The 23,130-nt window shown below is 43.8% G+C and overlaps 1 protein-coding gene across 1 annotated transcript in view; it reads left to right on the top strand.

Moving 5' to 3' along the window:
* The first annotated feature begins 364 nt into the window (after positions 1 to 364).
* Positions 365 to 23,130, top strand: part of dchs2 (dachsous cadherin-related 2) — a 54,654-nt gene continuing 31,888 nt past the window's right edge. Inside the window, exons 1-4 of the mRNA XM_038999002.1 lie at positions 365 to 370; positions 1,634 to 3,289; positions 14,685 to 14,876; positions 21,291 to 21,522. Of these exons, the coding sequence (XP_038854930.1) occupies positions 365 to 370; positions 1,634 to 3,289; positions 14,685 to 14,876; positions 21,291 to 21,522 (2,086 nt within the window). The remainder of the gene's footprint in view (positions 371 to 1,633; positions 3,290 to 14,684; positions 14,877 to 21,290; positions 21,523 to 23,130) is intronic.

Below are 23,130 nucleotides of genomic sequence, written 5' to 3'. Positions count from 1 at the left end.
GACTATGTTGAATAATACAGACAACATACATCATACACTGCTCTGTCTTATTACCGCAAGAGAAAAAAAGCTTTTATGAAATAAACTTTGTGTGTGTGTGCGTCCGTGTGTGTGTGAAATCTTCTGCCCTCTTCACCTCTTCTTAATGTACAACATTTTTCACTTGTCCAACTCTTTCAGATCTTTGTAGATCACAGGTGTCAAACTATTTCCATAGAGGGCAGAGTGTCTACTGGTTTTTGCTCATCCCTTGTACTTAATTGATCAATTATGGTAACTGAGCCCCTAGTTGTCAAGGTCTTAATTGGAAATAACAAAAAACAGCAGACACTCTGGCCATGGAGTTTTTACACCCCTGGTGTAGATGAAGGTAAGGAGACAAGGTGAGGAAGCCACTTTTGACATGGTGGAAGATGGGTTGGGCAGGACGCCTTTTGATTGACACCCAAAGTGGCAAATAGCCGGTGTGGTGATACTGATGTTTTGTCGGGACTGATGATTTGTTGACAACTGCAGAATTTTAGCTAATCCTAACCCAGGTATGGACAGACGTGAGTTTACGTAACATGTTAGGAGAACTAACGCAGCAGGTTAGGAGAATGAGGTTAAGGTTAAGAAAAGGGGTAGGGTTAGGCTTGACTAAAACGGTACAGTTGTCAACAACTGTTATCCCTGACATGACATCTAGATGGAGCTATACTCCATTCTAGACACAACCAGACAAAAGCATTTGAACCCAAGTGCCATGACAGAACATATCAGTAGATATGTTCTCTGCAGAGAAAATATATTAGGCACAAGAATATTGCTAGGCTAAGAATATTGAATCTATAACAGTAGATGACAGGTTATCTTAATAATTATGATTAGACAATTATGAACAGCAGAAATAATACGTTTAGGCCTACATTTAAGATAATACACTTCAAATGATGTGACTAATTACAGTACCATTTTTTATGCATTAATATTACTTGTTTCAAGTAATTTTAGTATTAGATTTTCTGGGGACTTTGACATTTTCTTTAACTTTATTTAAACACAATTTATTCAACATATTTTAATCTGATTAAATAATAGCAACAACTAACATATGTGCTGATGAATTTAACGTTATTTCATTCCATCTGGATGTTTAAAGGTTAAATACTGTACCTCACGTGACCTAATTAGAGCTGACAGGCAGTCAAGGCCACCGACACTCGGGTCATTGAAGGTGCGTGCTGCGCGCTCTAGTTGGGTTGCCGGTAGTACCAGCGCGGTTTCAGTGTGTATTCTTGCCCGACGGATTTCGGCGCGTTACTATTTTTCCAATATTATAAATATTTCGAGGGACCTAATCATATTACGTTAAATAAACTGTGTAATCATGTTTTATATGTTGAAGAGTGAACTTTCCTCTAACCGAGCGCAAGAATGTGTTTTTACCTGTCCTCATTTTGAGTATCTGTCTGAAACGTGAGTAACGTTATCTTCAAGACTCGCCGTGTTTGAGATTCATTTTACACGGAAATATGTAAATTAAACTTCGGAATATAAAATGTCGAGGGCAAGAATTAGCCGTCGAAATGCGGCGACTTTATTTAAACTATTTGCTGTGTGTCTTTTGTGGGAGCGCTCATTTGCTCAACAGGTGTACAACCTCAGTCTCTCAATTGAAGAGGGACTACCTGCAAGGACTATTGTTGGGGATATAAGAGCGGGGTTACAGACTCCAAGCAGTGGATTTTTTATATCTGAAAGTAGAGATTCTTATGTTTTTAAAGACTTGGAAATAGATGCAGACACTGGAATAATTTCAACAGCTGTGGTGCTGGACAGGGAGAGCAGAGACCAGTATGAATTTGTGGCAGCCACTCTCACAGGTGATGTGATTAAGGTAAAAATAGTGGTTAAAGATGTGAATGACCATTCTCCTGTATTCTCCACTGAAAAGGTGGAGTTGAATGTGTCAGAGTTAAGTCCTCCAGGAACTCGCTTTGAATTTGAGGGGGCAAAAGACCAGGATGATGGTGAGTTTGGAACTCGGGGTTACCGCATCACTGAAAGTGAGATGGGAAATATTTTTATGGTGAAATATCGTGAGGGGGTTGGAAATCTATTCAACCTGGATCTCATCCTCACTGACAAATTGGACAGAGAAACAAGAGATCTTTATTCCCTGACCATTGAGGCATTTGATGGGGGTATCCCGCCTAAAACGGGGCTGCTTAAGGTTTATATCCACGTCTCGGATGAAAATGACAACCCACCTGTGTTCAATCAGACTGAATACCAAGCTTCAGTGTGGGAGGATGCTCTGGTAATGTCACCTGTGTGTCAGGTCTACGCCACAGATCTGGACCTCGGAGACAATGGGCTCGTAACCTACGAGATCAACCGACGCCAGAGTGACCCGAATGAATTCTTTGTCATCAACGGAACTTCTGGTGTCATCCATGTTAACAAACCCTTAGACTTTGAGACACAGCCATTTCATGAGTTGATTGTCAGGGCAAGGGATAATGGTGCCCAGCCGGAGTATAGCAGCACCTTTGTAGCCTTGAGGGTACTAGACATCAATGACAACAGCCCCATTATCAACGTATTGTTTCTGAGTGAGACTGGGGAAGCCGAGGTGTCGGAAGGGGCAGGTATGGGGGAATATGTTGCGAGGATATCAGTCTCTGACCCCGACCTGGGAGAGGTCGGGAGGCTCAGGGTCACCCTCGAAGGTGGCGATGGGAAGTTCACCCTGAAACAGACTGATGACTTCCTGTACGCCTTGTGCGTGGATGGTGAGCTGGACAGGGAGAAAGAGGGGCTGTACGAGTTAAAAGTGGTTGCCTCAGACTTCGGTAGCCCACCATTGAAGAGTGAAAGCACATTGTTGGTGAGGGTCACCGACACCAACGATTGGCGGCCAGTTTTTGACCAGGACGTCTACACTGTGTCTGTTTCTGAGGATGTACCCCAGGGTAGTTCCCTACTGAGTGTGCAGGCCAGAGACTCAGACGACGGGGTCAACGCAGCCATCCTCTACTCCATCCTACAGTCAGACCAAGACCACCTGGTCAACGTCGACCCAGAATCAGGCCTCATTACCACGGCAGCCAGGTTGGACCGCGAAAGGGAGACAGAAGTGCGGTTCCTGATGGTTGCGGTCGACGGGGGGTCACCAGCCCTGTCCTCCACAGCCACTATCACCGTTACGGTTGAGGACGTCAATGACAACGAGCCTGTGTTCCAGCAGCAGCTGTATAATGTGTCCATCCTGGAACACACCCAGATTGGGAACTGCTTTTTACAGGTATGTTGGCTAGTTTAGTTTAGTTTGTGTGTGTGTGTGTGTGTGTGTGTGTGTGTGTTGCATAAATGAATATGTGAAAAAAATATTCTGGGCAATTTCCATGTAAAAGGACCCATGAGCATCAACGTGAAGTTCATAGGAGCACACAGAATTTGTCAAATTAAAGCAAAAGCTTTAAGGTATTTGAAATGATTCAAAACACAATGTTAAGGCCCTTGCCAACCAATATCAACATTTTATATCTAATTTTGCAGAAATAATTTGCCTTCTGTAAGTTAAGAAATTTTGCCTAGTGTCTTGTCATTCTGTTACAAAACCCCACATACAGTTGAAGTCAGAAGTTTCCATACGTTTAAACTCAGTTTTTCATAATTCCTGACATTTTAATCCTAGTAAAAATTCTCTGTCTTAGGTCAGTTAGGAACACCACTTTATTTTAAGAATGTGAAATGTCAGAATAATAGTAGAGTGATTTATTTCAGCTTTTATTTATTTCATCACATTCCCAGTGGGTCAGAAGTTTACATAGACTCAATTAGTATTTGGTAGCATTGCCTTTAAATTGTTTAACTTGGGTCAAATGTTTCGGGTAGTCTTCCACAAGCTTCCCACAATAATTTGGGGGACTTTTGGCCCATTCCTCCTAACAGAGCTGGTGTAATTGAGTCAGGTTTGTAGGCCTCCTTGCTTGCACACGCTTTTTCAGTTCTGCCCACAACTTTTCTATAGGATTGAGGTCAGGGCTTTGTGATGGCCACTCCAATACCTTAACTTTATTGTCCTTAAGCCATTTTGCCACAACTTTGGAAGTTGGGGTCATATGCTTGGGGTCATTGTCCATTTGGAAGACCCATTTGCAACCAAGCTTTAACTTCCTGACTGATGTCTTGAGATGTTGCTTCAATATATCCACATAATTTTCCTGCTTCATGATGCCATCTATTTTGTGAAGTGCACCAGTCCCTCCTGCAGCAAAGCACCCCCACAACATGATGCTGCCACCCCCGTGCTTCACGGTTGGGATGGTGTTTTTCGACTTGCAATCCTACCCCTTTTTCCTCCAAACATAACGTTGGTCATTATGGCCAAACAGTTCTATTTTTGTTTAATCAGACCAGAGCACATTTCTCCAAAAAGTAAGATCTTTGTTCCCATGTGCAGTTGCAAACTGTTTTGGAGCAGTGGCTTCTTCCTTGCTGAGCGGCCTTTCAGGTTATGTCGATATAGGACTCGTTTTATTGTGGATATATATACTTTTGTGTGTATATATATATATCTCATTCCTGAGCGGTATGAAGGCTGCGTGGTCCCATGGTGTTTATACTTGCGTACTATTGTTTGTACAGATGAATGTGGTACCTTCAGGCGTTTGGAAATTACTCCCAAAGATGAACCAGACTTTTGGAGGTCTACAATTGTTTTCTGAGGTCTTTACTGATTCCTTTAGATTTTCCCATGATGTCAAGCAAAGAGGCACTGAGTTTGAAGGTAGGCCTTGAAATACATCCACATGTACACCTCCAAATTGACTCAAATGATGCCAATTAGCCTATCAGAAGCTTCTAAAGCCATGACATCATTTTCTGGAATTTTCCAAGCTGTTTAAAGGCACAGTCAACTTTGTGTATGTACATTTCTGACCCACTGGAATTGTGATACAGTGAAATAATCTGTCTGTAAACAATTGTTGGAAAAATTACTTGTCATGCACAAAGTAGATGTCTTAACCGACTTGCCAAAACTATAGTTTGTTAACAAGAAATTTGTGGAGTGGCTGAAAAACAAGTTTTAATGACTCCAACCTAAGTGTATGTAAACTTCTGACTTCAACTGTATATGCATTCTCTCAAGGACTTGTCCCGAAGCCACTCCAGCATTGTTTTGGCTGTGTGCTTAGGGTCGTATTGAAAGGTGAACCTTTGCCCCTCTGGGGCAGGTTTTCATCAAGGGTCTCTCTGTACTTTGCTCCATCTTTCACTCGATCCTGAATAGTCTCCCAGTCCCTGCCCCTGAAAAACGTCCCCACAGCATGATGCTGCCACCACTATGCTTCACCGTAGGGATGGTGCCAGGTTTCCTCCAGATGTGACGCTTGGCATTCAGGCCAGATTTCAATCTTGGTTTCATCAGACCAGAGAATCTTGTTTCTCATTGTCTGAGAGTCCTTTAGGTGCTTTTTGACAAACTCCAAGCGGGCTGTCGTGCCTTTTACTGAGGTGTGGCTTCCGTCTGGCCACTCTACCATAAAAGCCTGATTGGTGGAGTGCTGCAGAGATGGTTGTCCTTCTGGAAGGTTCTCCCATCTCCACAGAGGAACTCTGGAGCTATGTCAGAATGGCCATTGGGTTCTTGGTCACCTCCCTGAGCAAGGCCCTTCTCCCCCGATTGCTCAGTTTGGCCAGGAGGCCAGCTCTAGGTTGTCTTGGTGGTTCCAAACTTATTCCATTGAAGAATGATGGAGACCATTGTTTGGTACCCTTCCTCAGATCTGTGCCTCGACACAATCCTGTCTCGTCGCTCTACGGACAATTCCTTTGACCTCATGGCTTGGTTTTTGCTCTGACATGCACTGTCAACTGTGGGACCTTTTATATAGACAGATGTGTGCCTTTTCCAAATCATGTCCAATCAATTTAATTAATCACAGGTGGACTCTAATCAAGTTGTAGAAACATCTCAAGAATGATCATTTGAAGCAGGATGCACCTGAGCTCAATTTAAATGGATTAAATGTTTGTCCATATGACTGATTCTGTTGGACAAACCTCAAATGCAAATAGCGAGTTGAAACTGCTTCTTGTCAGAGAGGATGTAGTGATGGAACATCACGCAAAACATACATTCTAATTCATTAATTTGATATAATCACCCAGTCCTAACTGTACTGTGCTGTCAATCTTGTGAAAAGACACCATGATTGGTTCAGATTTGGATTGACCAAATTTCAACAACTTTTCAACGTCCATGGACGTCCGGTGTCGGTCGGTGCTCAGTGGGTACAGTAAATGGAAATAGTGGGATCATGGGTAGTTGTCCTTAAGAGCTTGGAGAGGTAATATCCTCTCCTCCTCAAGACCCAATGGAGAAGGTCCGAGGGGAGGAACCTCTGGCTTTCTCATCTAATGGGTTTTGAGAAGGAGAGGAGGAGAGAGGACACTTGGAGTATGCGATTGAGAAAAGGCCATAGGTTCTGTTTGCTCCTAGCAGAACTAGGCAAAGTGAACGTCTGTGCTCGCAGACTCCCTAAAGACCTTGGCTTGAAAAACGGACATGCAATATTAGTTTTTTCCCTCCAGAGCCACTGTAGCAACAACAGCTAGTCATAATACACTACATGGCCAGAGGTATGGGGACTCCTGCTCGTTGAACATCCCATTCCAAAATCATGGATGTTAATATGGAGTTGCCCCCCCTTTACTGCTATTACAGCCTCCATTATTCTGGGAAGACTTTCCACTAGATGTTGGAACATTGCTGCAGGGACTTGGTTCCATTCAACCACAAGAATTAGTGAGGTCGGGCACTGATTTTGGGCGATTAGGCCTGGCTCGCAGTCGGCATTCCAATTCATCCCAAAGGAAATTTGACAAACTGACTTGTAGGAAAGGTGGCATCCTATGACGGTGCCACGTTGCAAGTCACTGAGCTCTTCAGTAAGGCCATTATACTGCCAATGTTTGTCCATGGAGATTGCATGGCTGTGTGCTCGATTTTATGCACCTTTTAAAAATTATATTCTATTTTAGACCTGACTAAAATAAATCATGGATTTATTGTGATTTGGTATATTAAATTGATTTAGACTTTTTAAATGTAGACGTGCCAAAGGCACACATCAGCCGCTTGTATGCGTGGAGGCCTGTAGTTCCGAAGTGTTTATGTTAATTAATGGTCAATTACCATGAGACCCGAACCGACTTTTGCATGACAATAACCGGCTGAGAAAATGTCATGACCGCCGCCACAGCCCTGTAAATAGATCAGATATCCTTATTTATGCATTTCTATATAGTACAGATCAGGCACCCATGATCAAATCAAACTTAATTTGTCACATGCGCCGAATACAAGTGTAGACCTTACTGTGAAATGCTTACGTACAAGCCCTTAACCAACAGTGCAGTTAAAGAGTTACGAAAATATTTACCAAATTAACTAAAGTAAAAAATAATAAAATATAGTTCTGACTTCCTCCCTATAGGCTGTCTCATCGTTGTCGGTGATCAGACCTACCACTGTTGCGTCGTCAGCAAACTTAATGAAGGTGTTGGAGTCGTGTTTGGCCACGCAGTCGTGGGTGAACAGGGAGTACAGGAGGGGACTAAGTACACACCCCTGAGGGGCCTCAGTGTTGAGGATCAGCGTGGCATATGTGTTGTCGACCCTTACCACCTGGGGGCGGCCCATCAGGAAGTCTAGGATCCAGTTGCACAGGGAAGTGTTTAGTCCCATGGTTCTTAGCTTAGTGGTGAGCTTCGTGGGCACTGGTGTAGAGCTGAGCTGTAGTCAATGATCATTCTTTCACAGGTGTTCCTTTTGTCCAGGTGGGAAAGGGCAGTGTGGAATGCGATTGAGTTTGCGTCATCTATGGATCTGTTGGGGCGGTATGCGAATTGGAGTGGGTCTAGGGTATCCGGGAGGATGCTGTTGTGAGGAATGATCAGCCTTTCAAAGCTCTTCATGGCTACCGACGTGTGTGCTATGGTGGGGTAATCATTTAGGCAGGTTACCTTTGCTTCCTTGGACACAGAGACTACTATGGTGGTCTGCTTGAAACATGTTGGTATTACAGACTCAGTCAGGGACAGGTTGAAAATGTCAGTGAAGACACTTGCCAGTTTGTCCGCACATGCTTTGAGTACACGTCCTGGTAATCCATCTGGCCCCACGGCTTTGCGAATGTTGACCTGTTTAAAGGTCTTGCTAACATTGGCTACCGAGAGCGTTATCACAGTCATCCAGAACAGCTGGTGCTCTCGTCCATGCTTCAGTGTTGCTTGCCTCGAAGTGAGCATTAAAGGCATTTAGCTCGTCTGGTAAGCTCGTCACTGGGCAGCTCGCGTCTGGGTTTCCCTTTGTACTCCGTAATAGTTTTCAAGCCCCTCCACATCCGACGAGCAGCAAAGCGGGGGAATAGGATTCAATCTTAATCCTGTATTTATGCTTTGCTTGTTTGATGTTTTGTCTGAGGGCATAGCGGGGTTTCTCATAGGCGTCCGGATTAGTGTCCCGCTCCTTGAAAGCGGCAGCTCTAGCCTTTAGCTCAGCGCGGCTGTTGCCTGTAATCCATGGCATCTAGTTGGGTTATGTAGGTATGGTCACTGTGGGGATGACGTTGTCGATGCACTTATTGATGAAGCCGATGACTGAGGTGGTATACTCCTCAATGCCATTGGATGAATCCCGGACCATATTCCAGTCTGTGCTAGCAAAACAGTCCTGTAGCATCTGCGCCATTTGACCACTTCCGTATTGAGCTAGTTACTGGTACTTCCTGTTTTTGTTTGGAATCAGGAGGATATAATTATGGTCGGATTTGCCAAATGGAGGGTGGAGGAGAGCTTTGTATGCATCTCTGTGTGTGGAGTAAAGGTGGTCTAGAGTTTTTTATTTTTTATTTTTTTATTATTAGTATTATTTTTCCTCTGGTTGCACGTGACATGCTGGTAAAAATTTGGTAAAATTGATTTGTTTGCCTGCATTAAAGTACCCGGCCACTAGGAGCGCCGCTTCTGGGTGAGCATATTCTTGTTTGCTTATGGCCTTATAGAGTTGGTTGAGTGCGCTCTTAGTGCCAGCATCGGTCTGTGGTGGTAAATAGACGGCTTTGAATAATATAGTGTGGTCTACAGCTTATCCTAAGGTACTCTACCCTAGGCGAGCAATACCTCAAGACTTCTTTAATACTAGACTTCGTGCACCAGCTGTTATTGACAGACACACACTCCCACCCTCCAGCTCTATATTGTCCATGTCGTCGTTCAGCCTCGACTCGGTGAAACACAGGATATTACAGTTCTTAATGTCCCATTGATAGGATAATCGTAGGTCATCCATTTTATTTTCCAATGATTGCATGTTAGCAAGTAGAATTGATGGCAATGGAAGTTTACTTGCTCGCATACGGATTCTCAAAAGGCAGCCTGATCTGCGTCCTCTTTTCCTCCGTCTTTTCTTCACACAAATGACGTGGATCTGGGCCTTTTCCCGGTAGAGCAGTATATCTTTCTCGTCAGACTCGTTAAAGGAAAAAGCTTCTTCCAGTCCATGGTGAATAATCCCAGTTCTGATGTCTAGTAGTTATTTTCGGTGATAAGAGACGGTAGCAGCAACATTATGTACAATATAAGTTAGAAAATAAGTTACAAACAATGCAAGAAAATGAACAAAATAGCACATTTGATTACGGTTATGTAACACGCCATCCTCTTGGGCACCATTTTAAATAACTGATGTCAGTTACCATCATTCTGTTATCAGATGTTTAATGCACTCGACTTACTGTTGTTCAGTAACAAAATCAAGTTGTCAAATCACAACGGGGACACAATTCTTTCTGCAGACATTTTGTCATCTTAATTCAGAGTAGACATTTAAGAGTTTTTGGAAAACTTTGTCACAAACTGAGGGAGAATTTTATTTAATTCTGTTACGAAGCTTTACATCTGCGCTGTTCAAGTATGTTTTTGTAAAATTCAGTGAATTTTTGTAAAAAATGTGTCCTTGTGCATAGTTGGTTGATTTAACTTTGCAACCAATGGCTTTAGTTTACTATGCATTTTAAAGTGAAAAATGTGAGTCTCGGTGTCATTGTTACCATGGGATTACCCTATGCACAGCAGTATAACATTAGTTTTTTCGAATTCCCACAAGTATGTTTCTATGAAATTAAGTTATTGTTTAAATAATATGGCCCTTTATTTTAAAAAGTGAGGCCTATCAGCCCAAATAACATGACAAGATTGTGGACAAATGAATCATCAACTCTTGCGGGTGCGCGCACACGCACTCTCTCTCTGAGGGGACAGTGGCATGCTTTCTCTGTGTTCACAAAGCCACCAGTGTTGCCCTGAGGGGCCCAGTGCTGTCCAGGCTGGATCCAACACACTGACCCAGTCCAGCCCAGTGTTTATGTGATATGACAGATCTGATGCTTGGTACCACCTCCCTAGCTTGGCACAAGTCAAGGGCCATGACAATGAACCATTAATCACAAAGTCTGTCTGTGTAGTTGCCAATGGGCAGGTTTGAATGGTGGAAGAAACAAGGACAAAAAAATTCAGTTTCAGCAATAGGGATGCTATTAAAAGCACCGTCCTTAATTTGTTTTCAGCCAAACAGCACTTGCTTTGCTGAGGAATGTGGTTGAAGAAATAGACATTAACACTCAAATTGTGTTCATAGGTTGAGCAGTAAGACAGCTGTTATAAAGTGCCACTACTGGGCATGCTGATCCTGAGCCCATACTTATTTTTTGAATGGAGCTGTCCCTCATTAGAATTCTTCTGAGTAGGACAATCTGTTGACAAATTAACTTCCGAAACGTAATTGCGGAAGACTAATTGCTATCAGAGGGGAAGACTGTGCACAATAAGTAGAAAAACACAAATTGGAAAAGAAATGGCAGTGAATAGGGGTATTATGAAAACGAGTAAGGAGTCTGTTTTGCCTGATTCAAGGTGCACTATGCTCAAATACATACATACATACATACATACATACATACATACATACATACATACATACATACATACATACACAGTGCCTTCGGAAAGTATTCAGACCCCTTTTTTTGTTACAGCCTTATTCTAAAATGTATAAAATAAAATCCTCAGCAATCTACACACAAATACCCCATAATAACATATCGAAGAAAGGTTTTTAGACATTTTAGCAAATGTATTTAAAATTAACACAAATACCTTTTATTTACATAAGTGTTCAGACCCTTTGCTATGTGAGTCGATGTAATTGTCCGTAGAGCTCCGAGACAGGATTGTGTCAAGGCACAGATCTGTGGAAGGGTACCAAAAAATGTCTGCTGCATTGAAGGTCCCAAGAACACAGTGGCCTCCATTCTTAAATGGTAGACGTTTGGAACCACCAAGACTTCCAAGATCTAGCTGCCCGGCCAAACTGAGCAATCGGGGGAGAAGGGCCTTGGTCAGGGAGGTGACCAAGAACCCGATGGTCACTCTGACAGAGCTCCAGTGTTCCTCGGTGAAGATGGGAGAACCTTCCAGTAGGACAACCATCTCTGCAGTACTCTACCAATCAGGCCTGTATGGTAGAGTGGCCAGATGGAAGTAAAAGGCACATGACAGACCGCTTGGATTTTGCCAAAACTCACCTGAAGACTCTCAGACCATGAGAAACCAAGATTGAACTTGTTGGCCTGAATGCCAAGCATCACGTCTGTAGGAAACCTGGCACCATCCCTACGGTGAAGCATGGTGGTAGCAGAATCATGCTGTTGGGATCTTTTTCAGTGGCAGGGACTGGGAGATTAGTCAGGATCGAGGCAAAGATGAACGGAGCAAAGTACAGAGAGATCCTTGATGAAGGACCTCAGACTGGGGCGACGGTTCACCTTCCAACAGGACAACAACCCTAAGCACCCAGCCAAGACAACACCCAGCCAAGACAACACGAGTGGCTTCGGGATTGGTCTCTGAATGTCCTTGAGTGGCCCAACCAGAGCACGGAATTTAACCCGATCTAACGTCTCTGGAGATACCTGAAAATAGCTGTGCAGCAACGCTCCCCATCCAACCTGACAGAGCTTGAGAGGATCTGCAGAGAAGAATGGGAGAAACTCCCCAAATACAGGTTTGCTAAGCTTGTAGTGTCATACCCAACAACACTCGAATCATCTTTGCCAAAGGTGCTTCAACAAAGTACTGAGTAAAGAGTCTGAATACTTATGTAAATGTAATATTTCAGGTTATTTTTTTAAATAAATTAGCAAACCTTTCTAAACCTGTTTTTGCTTTGTGATTATGGGGTTGTGTGTGTGTGTGTGTGTGTGTGTGAATTAAGGAGGAAAAAAACAATTTAATACATTTTAGGTTACAGGCTTATTCTAACAAAATGTGGAAAAAGTCAAGGGGTCTGAATATTTTCAGAAAGCATTGTATATTTCTACTTCCACATTGTTTTTCATTTATCATAGCCCTGTCTGACACACGACTATACTCACCAGTAAATGAACAACTTTATAGCTTATATACATTGCAACAACAAAAAAGTCCCTAGAACCAGTATTGGGGAAATGCTTGTAGTATTTCCCCCTCATTTCCCTCAATTCTATGTATACAGTGTCCCAGCTGTCAACTGTAATACAGTTGGACACGGTCAAAGAAAAGAGCCATGCAATGTCACACGACATGAGGCAGAACCTCTGCTTGGACTTTTCAATGTGATTGCATTGTTGTGTGTATAGTGTTTGCTGGCATGTCAAACAATGGGGTAGTTCTCGTGCCAGTGTGCCCTCTGTGTACACACACAGCAAGGGGTCATTACATTTGCATGCATATGAGTAAGCAACAACTATAAACTGTTGCAGACCTTGACCTGTGTCTCTAACACCTCATCTCACAGTCAATAAAGCCCGGCATGATATCACTTTTATGGTGGGAAGGGAAGGGCATCATCAAATGGGGACGGTGAGATGAATCTGTCATATACGTTTCGAAACGTACCTGCAATCTCACATGTTTTGCGTTGGGTGTATGTGTAAGACAAACGGTCATAAACTTCCATCAAAGAATCCCCAGGTTCAAAGGCGGTCTTTATCTAGCTTCTTGGCTCCACTTGTTATTTTACGGCCTGTATGTGGAATCACACTCGATCTTTGCTGGTAGATATTTGCTGCAGACATTGTGCAAGTCCTTTACAAGTGAGTAATGTCTCACATGGTCTTTGCTTTGATCCAGGTCTTCTGCTCATACTCTTTGCCCCTGGAATAAGGATGGCTATTTATAGTCTTGTCTCACTGTCTCCCACCAGCTCACTGTACCTAGTACCACCACTAGTTATGGGAGAAGAAACTTACGTACCGACAATATTTTTTAAATGCTTCATTCAGAAATATGACATTTGTCAACCCAGTGTGTGTGTGTTGGTTATAATAGATGGCGCCACATCCACAGAGATGATACAATAACATCTAAGATGAATCGGTCAAGGTGCACCAAACACCCCTGCCTTACGCCTGGGTTATATCATTAACTAACTAATGTCCAGCTAATGAGATGTGCATACTTGTAAAGGAAAGGGTATCTGTAAAGTGGAGATTAATACGACAAGGTATATGGGGAAAGAACATCAGATTTAGGCAGACCTGCCAAGTAGACAAGTCATTGTCAGACTTTGTCCGAGGTAGTAACACTGTCATCATTAAAAATGTAATGTATAACATAAGTTGCTAAAACTCTTTTGTACTATTCCTGAATTATGCTTTTCCCCCCACATAAAGGACAGTAGAAAGTGTTGCGGTGTCTTCCCCATTCAGGTAGATGTTAGTTTATGGGATGCTAACTTGATGTGATGCCATCCTCTGACCTCCATAATGTGACCTTCCAAACATGTTGTGATTAGGGTCTTGGCACCATTCCACCCAACTCCCTGGCTTTAGCGCTAAACCCAAATTCTAAAGCGATTTGCAGGTAGAGCTCCTGGAAAAGGTGCCCTCATCCTCTACCTAAGCAACTTACTACATTTGCCAAAACCATAGAAAGCGTATTACGCACACCTTTTGTATGGCCACAGATTACTGTAATTCCTCCGTCAGCCAAGTCGAGGTTTTCCTGAAGAGCTATACCGGCGTAAACACGATTTCGGTTACAACCACATGTTCAATCCCTTCACGTTTCCGCTAACGTACAGGCAGACTCTGCTGAGGTAATCCTTGGTGGTCATGATCCTTAGGGTCATTATCCAATTGTTTTGTCATGTGTTTCCTGTGCCCCTTGCCCCGAACCCTCCCCCATAGCTAATGTCTTAACGAGATAAAGGAAGCAGCCCAGATGGGCAACCTGGTATCTCTCGTCAACCAACACATGGCGTCGAGATTGAGCCCCATCATAAAGGTCATAGGCCACATAGGAGCTTATGGGTCAGCAGCTAAAATACTGGGCCCTGAATTCTTCCCTGGTGGTCCTGTATGGGGAAAAATAAATTTGAGAAAAACTAAAGGGCCTTACCTGGCCAACAGGTAAAGGGAGTGAGTCACGCCCCACTCCCTTTAGTTTGCGACCACAAGCTGAATTGCTAGAATTGGTTACATTCCTATGGATATTTTAAAATATTCAAACTACACAGACCTATATCAACCTGTGTTTAGAACTTTGACTTCCAACCCATGTGATGGAGGATGTTTCCTTACCCTCTGCAGGTTGTGGCCACTGATGTGGATGGCAGGGATTTCGGTACGGTGCGCTACTCCATCTCTGACGGCTTTGATAAACAGGACACGCACCCTCTCTTCCAAATCAACCCAGACTCTGGAGAGCTTTGCATCTCACAGGATATCGACAGGGATTCAGGCCTGGCGACCTATGATTTATTAGTGAAAGCTGAGGATCAGGTGAGTTGAGAATGATCAAGTAGTTATATTAGTAGTTATACACTGTGTACAAAACATTAAGAACACCTTCCCAATAGTATGTTGCACCTCCCCAACAGCCTCAATTGTGGACTCTAAGCATGGACTCTAAAAGGTGTCGAAAGTGTTCCACAGGGATGCTGACCCATACTTCCCACTGTTGTCATGTTGGCTGGATGTCCTTTGGGTGGTGGACCATTCTAATATATACAGTAACAGTCAAAAGTTTGGACACCTACTCGGTCAAGGTTTTTACATTTTACATTTACTATTTTACATTTGTCTTCACTGTTATTCTACAAAACTATGTGAGAATGCTATTCATTGACTACAGCTCAGCGTTCCACACCATAGTTCCCTCAAAACTCATCAATAAGCTAAGGACCCTGGGACTAACCACCTACCTCTGCAACTGGATCCTGGACTTCCTGACGGGCTCCCCCCAGGTGGTAAGGGTAGGTAACAACACATCCGCCACGCTGATCCTCAATACAGGGGCCCTGAGCGGTGTGTGCTCAGCCGCCTCCTGTACTCACTGTTCACTCATGACTGCACGGCCAGGCACGACTCCAACACCATTAAATTTGCCGATGACACAACAGTGGTTGGCCTGATCACCGACAACAATGAGACAGCCTATAGGGAGGAGGTCAGAGACCTGGCCGTGTGGTGCCAGGACAACAACCTCTCCCTCAACGTGATCAAGACAAAGGAGATGATTGTGGACTACAGGAAAAAGAGGACTGAGCATGCCCCCATTCTCATCGACGGGGCTGCAGTAGAGCAGGTTGAGCGCTTTAATTTCCTTGGTGTCTACATCACCAACAAACTAACATGGTCCAAACACACCAAGACAGTCGTGAAGCGGGCACAACAAAACCTATTCCCCCTCAGGAGACTGAAAAGATTTGGCATGGGTCCTCAGATCCTCAACGTTCTACAGCTGAACCATCGAGAGCATCCTGACGGGTTGCATCACTGCCTGGTATGGCAACTGCTCGGCCTCCGTCCGCAAGGCACTACAGAGGGTAGTGCGAACGGCCCAGTACATCACTGGGGCCAAGCTTCCTGCCATCCAGGACCTCTATACCAGGTGGTGTCAGGAAGGCCCTAAAAATTGTCAGACTCCAGCCACCCTAGACATAGACTGTTCTCTCTGCTACCGCACGGCAAGCGGTACCAGAGCGCCAAGTCTAGGTCCAAGAGCCATCTAAACAGCTTCTACTCCCAAGCCATAAGATTCCTGAACAACTAGTCAAATGGCTAACCAGACTATTTGCATTGCCCCCCCTCTTTCCACACCACTGCCACGCTCTGTTGTCATCTATGCATAGTCACTTTAATAACTCTACCTACATGTACATACTACCTCAACTAACCGGTGCCCATGCACATTGACTCTGTAGCGGCACCCCCCTGTGTATATTATTTTTTACTGCTGCTCTTTAATTACTTGTTATATCTTATCTGTATTTTTTTGCAACTGCACTGTTGGTTAGGGGCTCGTAAGTAAGCATTTCACTGTAAGGTCTACTACACCTGTTGTATTCGGCGCCTGTGACTAATAAAATTTTGATTAGAATTGCGCAAAGAAACTGCTACTGAAGGACACCAATAAGAAGAAGAGACTTGCTTGTGCCAAGAAACACAAGCAATGGACATTAGACTGGTGGAAATCTGTCCTTTGATCTGATGAGTCCAAAATTGTGATATTTTTTTGGGTTCCAACCACCATGTCTGAGACGCCGTGTAGGTGAACGGATGATCTCTGCATGTGTGGTTCCTACCGTGAAGCATGGAGGATGTGGTGTTATGGTGTGGGGGTGCTTTGCTGGTGGCACTGTCAGTGATTTATTTAGAATTCAAGTCCCACTTAACCAGCATGGCTACCATAGCATTCTGCAGCGATACGCCATCCCATCTGGTTTGTGCTTAGTGGGACTTATGTTTTTCAACAGGACAATGACCCAACACACCTCCAGACCAAGAAGGAGAGTGATGGAGTGCTGCATCAGATGACCTGGGGTCTCATTTATAAATGTTGTGTAGGCACAAATGAAGGCATACACCACTTTCTAAGCAAACTTTGAGATTTATAAAAAACAAACTTGACAGAATGTGCGGTCCTCCAAGGACACTTTGACCCATACGTACGCACATAAACTGGAGAAATGAGAAACTGCAACTCCGATGGCAGAAGGATGAAACTTGAGAAACGCTTTGAAATTAATACCATTGTGTAAAATAGATCACAATATTACCTCTCACAAACTCAGCAAAAAAAGAAACGTCCTCTCACTGTCAACTGCGTTTAATTTCAGCAAACTTAACATGTGTAAATATTTGTATGAACATAAGATTCAACAACTGAGCCATAAACTGAATAAGTTCCACAGACATGTGAGTAACATAAATGTAATGTGTCCCTGAACAAAGGCAGGGTCAAAAGTAAGTCAGGTGTGGCCACCAGCTGCAATCAGTACTGCAGTGCATGTCCTCATGGACTGCACCAGATTTGCCAGTTCTTGCTGTGAGATGTTACCCCACTCTTCCACCAAGGCACCTACAAGTTCCCGGACATTGCTGGGGGGAATGGCCCTAGCCCTCACCCTCCGATCCAACAGGTCCCAGACATGGTCAATGGGATTTAGATCCGGGCCCTTCACTGGCCATGGCAGAACACTGACAGTCCTGTCTTGCAGGAAATCATGCACAGAACGAACAGTATGGCTGATGGCATTGTCATGCTGGAGGGTCATGTCAAGATGAGCCTGCAGGAAGGGTACCACATGAGGGAGGAGGATGTCTTCCCTGTAATGCAAAGCGTTGAGATTGCCTGCAATAACAAGCTGTCCGATGATGCTGTGACACACCATGACGGACCCTCCACTTCCAAATTGATCCCGCTCCAGAGTATAGGCCTCGGTGTAACTCTCATTACTTCGACGATAAACGAGAATCCGACCATCACCCCTGGTGAGACAAAACCGTAACTCGTCAGTGAAGAGCACTGTTTGCCAGTCCTGTCTGGTCCAGCAACGGTGGGTTTGTGCCCATGGGCAACGTTGTTGTCGGTGATGTCTGGTGAGGACCTGCCTTACAACAGGCCTACAAGCCCTCAGTCCAGCCTCTCTCAGCCTATTGCGGACAGTCTGAGCACTGATGGAGGGATTGTGCGTTTCTGGTGTAACTCGGGCAGTTGTTGCTATCCTGTACCTCGCAGGTGTGACGTTCGGATGTACCGATCCTGTGCAATTGTTGTTACACATGGTCTGCCACTGCGAGGATGATCAGCTGTCTGTCCTGTCTCCCTGTAGTGCCGTCTTAGACGTCTCACAGTACGGACATTGCAATTTATTGTTCTGGCCACATCCGCAGTCCTCATGCCTCCTTGCAGCATGCTAAGGCATGTTCCTGCTGATGAGCAGGGACCCTGGGCATCTTTCTTTTGGTGTTTTTCAGAGTCAGTAGAAAGGCCTCTTTAGTATCCTAAGTTTTCATAACTGTCAGTAAGCTGTTAGTGTCTTAACGACCGTTCCACAGGTGCATATTCATTAATTGGTTCATTGAAAAAGCATGGGAAACAGTGTTTAAACCCTTTACAATGAAGATCTGTGAAGTTATTTTGATTTTTACGAATTATCTTTGAAAGACAGGGTCTTGAAAAAGGGATGTTTCTTTTTTTGCTGAGTTTATTATATATGAAGAGTTCCCTGGAGTGCATACACAAAAAACACACAAATATAATTTAGGACAATAAATCTGATCTGTTTTTGCAAAAGAACCCCTCATATGTTGTACAGTTTAATCGGGATTCATATTTAATTGGATCTGTAATTGAACAATACTTGCATGTTATGAAATGTATTCTCATAAATAAGGTGAACAGTAGGACAAATTATGTTTAAACTGATGCTGTTTTCGATGCCTCAGGCGGGCAGATACGAGTGCACAGTTTCATATTGTTTTCACATGTTTGTTGCGCAGAACTGTCAATGTGATAATGGCCCTGTCATTGTCAGTTACAATCAGGGTAATTACCACTCCTGAAGGTGTTACGCAATTGGGTAGCTTTGACAATCAAATGAGTGGGTATTTAAAAGCCATGCAATTTCAATGTGTAATGATGCACAATGGCTGCTTTGGCACTGTTGGAAGATTTGGTGAATGGAAGAATTCTGAGAGAGCGAATTTCCAGAGACCAAGATTTACTGGCCAATGATGATGAGTGGCTTATGAGCCATTTCCGATTACCAAGCGCTGTTCTCTTGGATCTCTGTGCTCTAGTGGGCACAGCTTTACTGAGAAGCACCAGCAGAAACCAAGCCGTGCCTGTCCCACTTCAACTCCTTGGCAACCTCGTTAATAGCGTCGATGGTGTCTCTTTGCGTTTGCAGGACTGCATCTGTGAGGACATGGTCGCTGGAAGGTTGTGACACACAAGGTGCAGTGGAGACACCGAGGCTGGGCGCATTCAGCTCCTGCTCAGCTGCAGCACCACTGGCCCCGCTGGAACACGCAGCGACTAAATACAATAGAAAATGGCACAATTGTGTAAATAAATGTTTAAACTCAAATTGAATGCATTTGGTTTACTCATTTTCAAATGAGGGAATACTAATTACATACCTGGATCATCCGGTGCATCTTGCATGTCTGTGTCCCCCTCCACCTCCGTCACTACTCCACTCAGCAGGGATTCCCCTATAATACTGGCAAGTCGCTCAAAAAGGGGGTTGAGCTCCGATGTCCCCTTTCCCCTGCTTGTGGCACAAACACTTTGTCTGTGTAAGGCCTTTTGGCCTCCACTTTTATGTCGGAACACTTCTTATTTCTGAGAGGGTCCGACCTTCTGAGCCAGCAGCATTCACAGCATCCACCACATGCTACCACTAACGCCTTTTTGGCATTTGTAATGCCCACACCAAACAATATATTTTTTCTTGGTTCAACTTCCCCTACAAGAACTTACATTTCACACTGGGTGAAATTTCTTTTTTTAGCCTTTCTGTCGGGATTTGCCGTCATTGTCGTCATGCAGTCAGTATGGATGAATATTAATTAGGGGGATTTCACTGACTATTTATAGGCAACTATGGGAGTTAAAAGGTGGGACAAGACGCTCGCTCGCGCCAAATTTCGAGTTGATTATGATTTATAAAGGGAAACCGGCGTGGGACGAGTGTGTGCACTGTTATAAATCAGAGTATTTTTGTGAGTAAGCAATTTGTGTTTTGTCCGTACGCCACCTTTTGACGTGAATCCTCCGCACAGTTTTATAAATTATGCCCCTGGCCTCCACAATCACCCGACCTCAACCCAATTGAGATGGTTTGGACCACAGAGTGAAGGAAAAGCAGCCAGGAAGTGCTCAGCATATGTGGGAACTCATTCAAGACTGTTGGAAAAGCATTCCAGGAGAAGCTGGTTGAGAGAATGCGAAGAGTGTGCAAAGGGTGGCTATACTTTGAAGAATCTCAAATATAAAATATATTTAAATTTTTTTAACATGATTCCATATGTTGTTTCTTAGTTTTGATATCTTATTATGTAGAAAATAGTAAAAATAAAGAAACCCCTTTTTGACGTGTGTGTGTGATATATAAAATGGTGTACATTTTACCTGTTCCCCCCCCCCCCAATTTCATGATATCCAATTGGTACTTAGTCTTGTCTCATCGTTGCAACTCCCGTACGGCCTCGGGAGAGAAGAAAGTTGAGAGCCATGCATCCTCTGAAACCCGACCCTGCCAAGCCACACTGCTTCTTGACACACTTCTCGCTTAACCAGGAAGCCAGCAGCACCAATGTGTCGGAGGAAACACCATACAACTGGCCACCGAAGTCAGCGTGCATGCGCCCGGGCCGCCGCAAGGAGTCGCTAGAGCGTGATTGGACAAGGACATCCCGGCCAGCCAAACCCTTCCCTTATCCGGACGACGCTGGGCCAATTGGAAGCAGCTTCATGGGTCTACTGGTTGTGGCTGGCTGCAACACAGCCTGGGATTGAACCTGGGTCTGTAGTGATGCCTCAAGCACTACGAAGCAGTGGCTTAGACCGCTGCGCCACTTGGGAGGCGGTGGAGCATTCTTGATACACACAGGAAACTGTTAAGCGTGGAGAAACCCAGCAGCGTTGCAGTTCTTGACACAAACCAGTGCAATAACTGTGGAATCTGGTAGTTTTTTTCCTTAACTAAGTTGAATGTGTTCACTGTAAGTCACTCTGGATAAGCGGTTATGCTAAATGACAGTACATGTAAATATCTTTGAATATTGTTTGTCTGATATTGAAACATGGTACAAGATTGCTGGTGTTTGTCACTGTCCTGAACGGTCTACTGTTTGTTAATATTCTATCCCTATAATATTCTTCTCTCCCTCTTTGCCCAAAAGGGAGGTTTGAGTGCCCAGACGTATGTCCATATCGAGGTGGATGACTTGAACGACAACCCGCCGGTGTTCAACCCGGAGAAGTACGTGACCAGCGTCAGCAGCCATGCACAGCCCGGCACAGAGGTCCTCAGCGTCATCGCCACCGACAGGGACTCTGGGGACTACGGTCACATTACCTACCAGATCCTGGCTAGGGACCTGTCCTCCCTTTTCTCAGTGGATAAAACTACAGGTAGGATGACAGCAGAGATCTCTGGGGTAAGAATGAAGCGGGGTTGGGGTAAAAAAATAATAATAATTCAGTGAATTAAGTCCTCGTAGAAAACCATGGGCAATTTTCAATACAGGAAGTGAATTGAAATTCACTTCTTGAATTGACCACAAATCTAGGTCTTAGGTTGTTGTGTCGTGGAGGAACACAATGTTAAGGGGCTGCTTATTGTAGTACTATGTTGCCAACTGGTGTTTACGAAGTCCCCTCCCGCCCTCTACTGTATACCCAAACCACTTAGTGTTCTTACTGGACTAATTGTGCCACAGCCCAACCCCACATCACAAGCACAGCACAGGTAGTTTTACCAAGTTCTAATCAGGTTTTGCACTGAACTGTGTCTACTACATCTGTCTACTACACCATTTTTACCAGGGGACACATTTGGTCTTCACCATGATCTGGAGGTGAATATTATTGCCTTGCTGTCAAAATCCACAAAATACCATACTCTGTACATTATCTTTAAAAAAAATATTTATTCTCCCTGACTGTTTAGCTTGTGGTGATTAGCTTTCTGGACACAATGTTAACTACGATTACTGAAATATTAAATTATTACATGGTCCAATATCATTTCGATCTCGTTTGTCGTTCAAGTTTAGACTGTAGTAGGTTTTTTACTAAGACAACCACTCGCCGCATTAAATTGGCTTGCGGGCTGCATCTTGCTCATGGGCTGCCAGTTTGAGATTCCTGTACTACACCTGTAATGTCAGTCTTATGTCAATGAATTCAAATTATTAATTTGTACACTACTTGTAGGTATGACTTGTCAACCTTCGAGCTTTCTAAACGCAAAAAAAAAAATCTGATACAAAATTAACAAATACATTTGTGGATGACTTTGACAATGGAGTATTTTTCTTGCTTCATTTACTGTATTCACCTGAATTCCTTCACGCAGCTGGTCAGTCACATTGACGATGCACATATAACATATAACCTGCAGCTAGAAGTCTCACTTGCACCCTGGCATCATTTGATGCCAGCAGCCACATTGCGATTAGCAAGTGCTTACTCGGCATAAGCCCCCAGTAGTGGACATGATTGCTATAGTCACCTCACAGCAGGGATGCTGCAGATTTAGGAAGGCATGCCCTTGAAGTCTGCAGTAGATACCATTGTCCTAAATGATGGCACACTACCATAATTAAGACAATTGAATGCATTCATAATGGTACAAGCCGGTAACCATTTGAAAGGCACCATACAGCCGTGGTATTGTAGGGGGAGTTATTGCAGTTTGACATGTTTGTGTCATGGTGTCAGAAAGCACATGATTTTTACAGAGCCGAGTGAACTCATACACATGACGTCGTTTTAATAAAAGCATTATAATAATTCTAACCAATAGTTTCCAGAACAATGTTTATTTGCATTTTACTATGACGCAGGCTCATAAAAATAGTTTTTGAGGGTAAATTTATTAATAAACTACTGCTAAGCTAATTGTTGCTATTGCTCCAGCCATCTGTGCAGGCCCTGTGGGAGCCCTTTTATTAACTGAGGCTTTCCAGTACAATACTTCCTGAAATCGGTGAGATTTGAGGGTGAATTCGGGTGACA

The sequence above is a fragment of the Salvelinus namaycush genome, chromosome 8 (genome assembly GCF_016432855.1).
Source record: "Salvelinus namaycush isolate Seneca chromosome 8, SaNama_1.0, whole genome shotgun sequence".
Lineage (NCBI taxonomy): Eukaryota > Metazoa > Chordata > Actinopteri > Salmoniformes > Salmonidae > Salvelinus > Salvelinus namaycush.
This window is presented reverse-complemented; position numbering and strand designations above follow the sequence as displayed.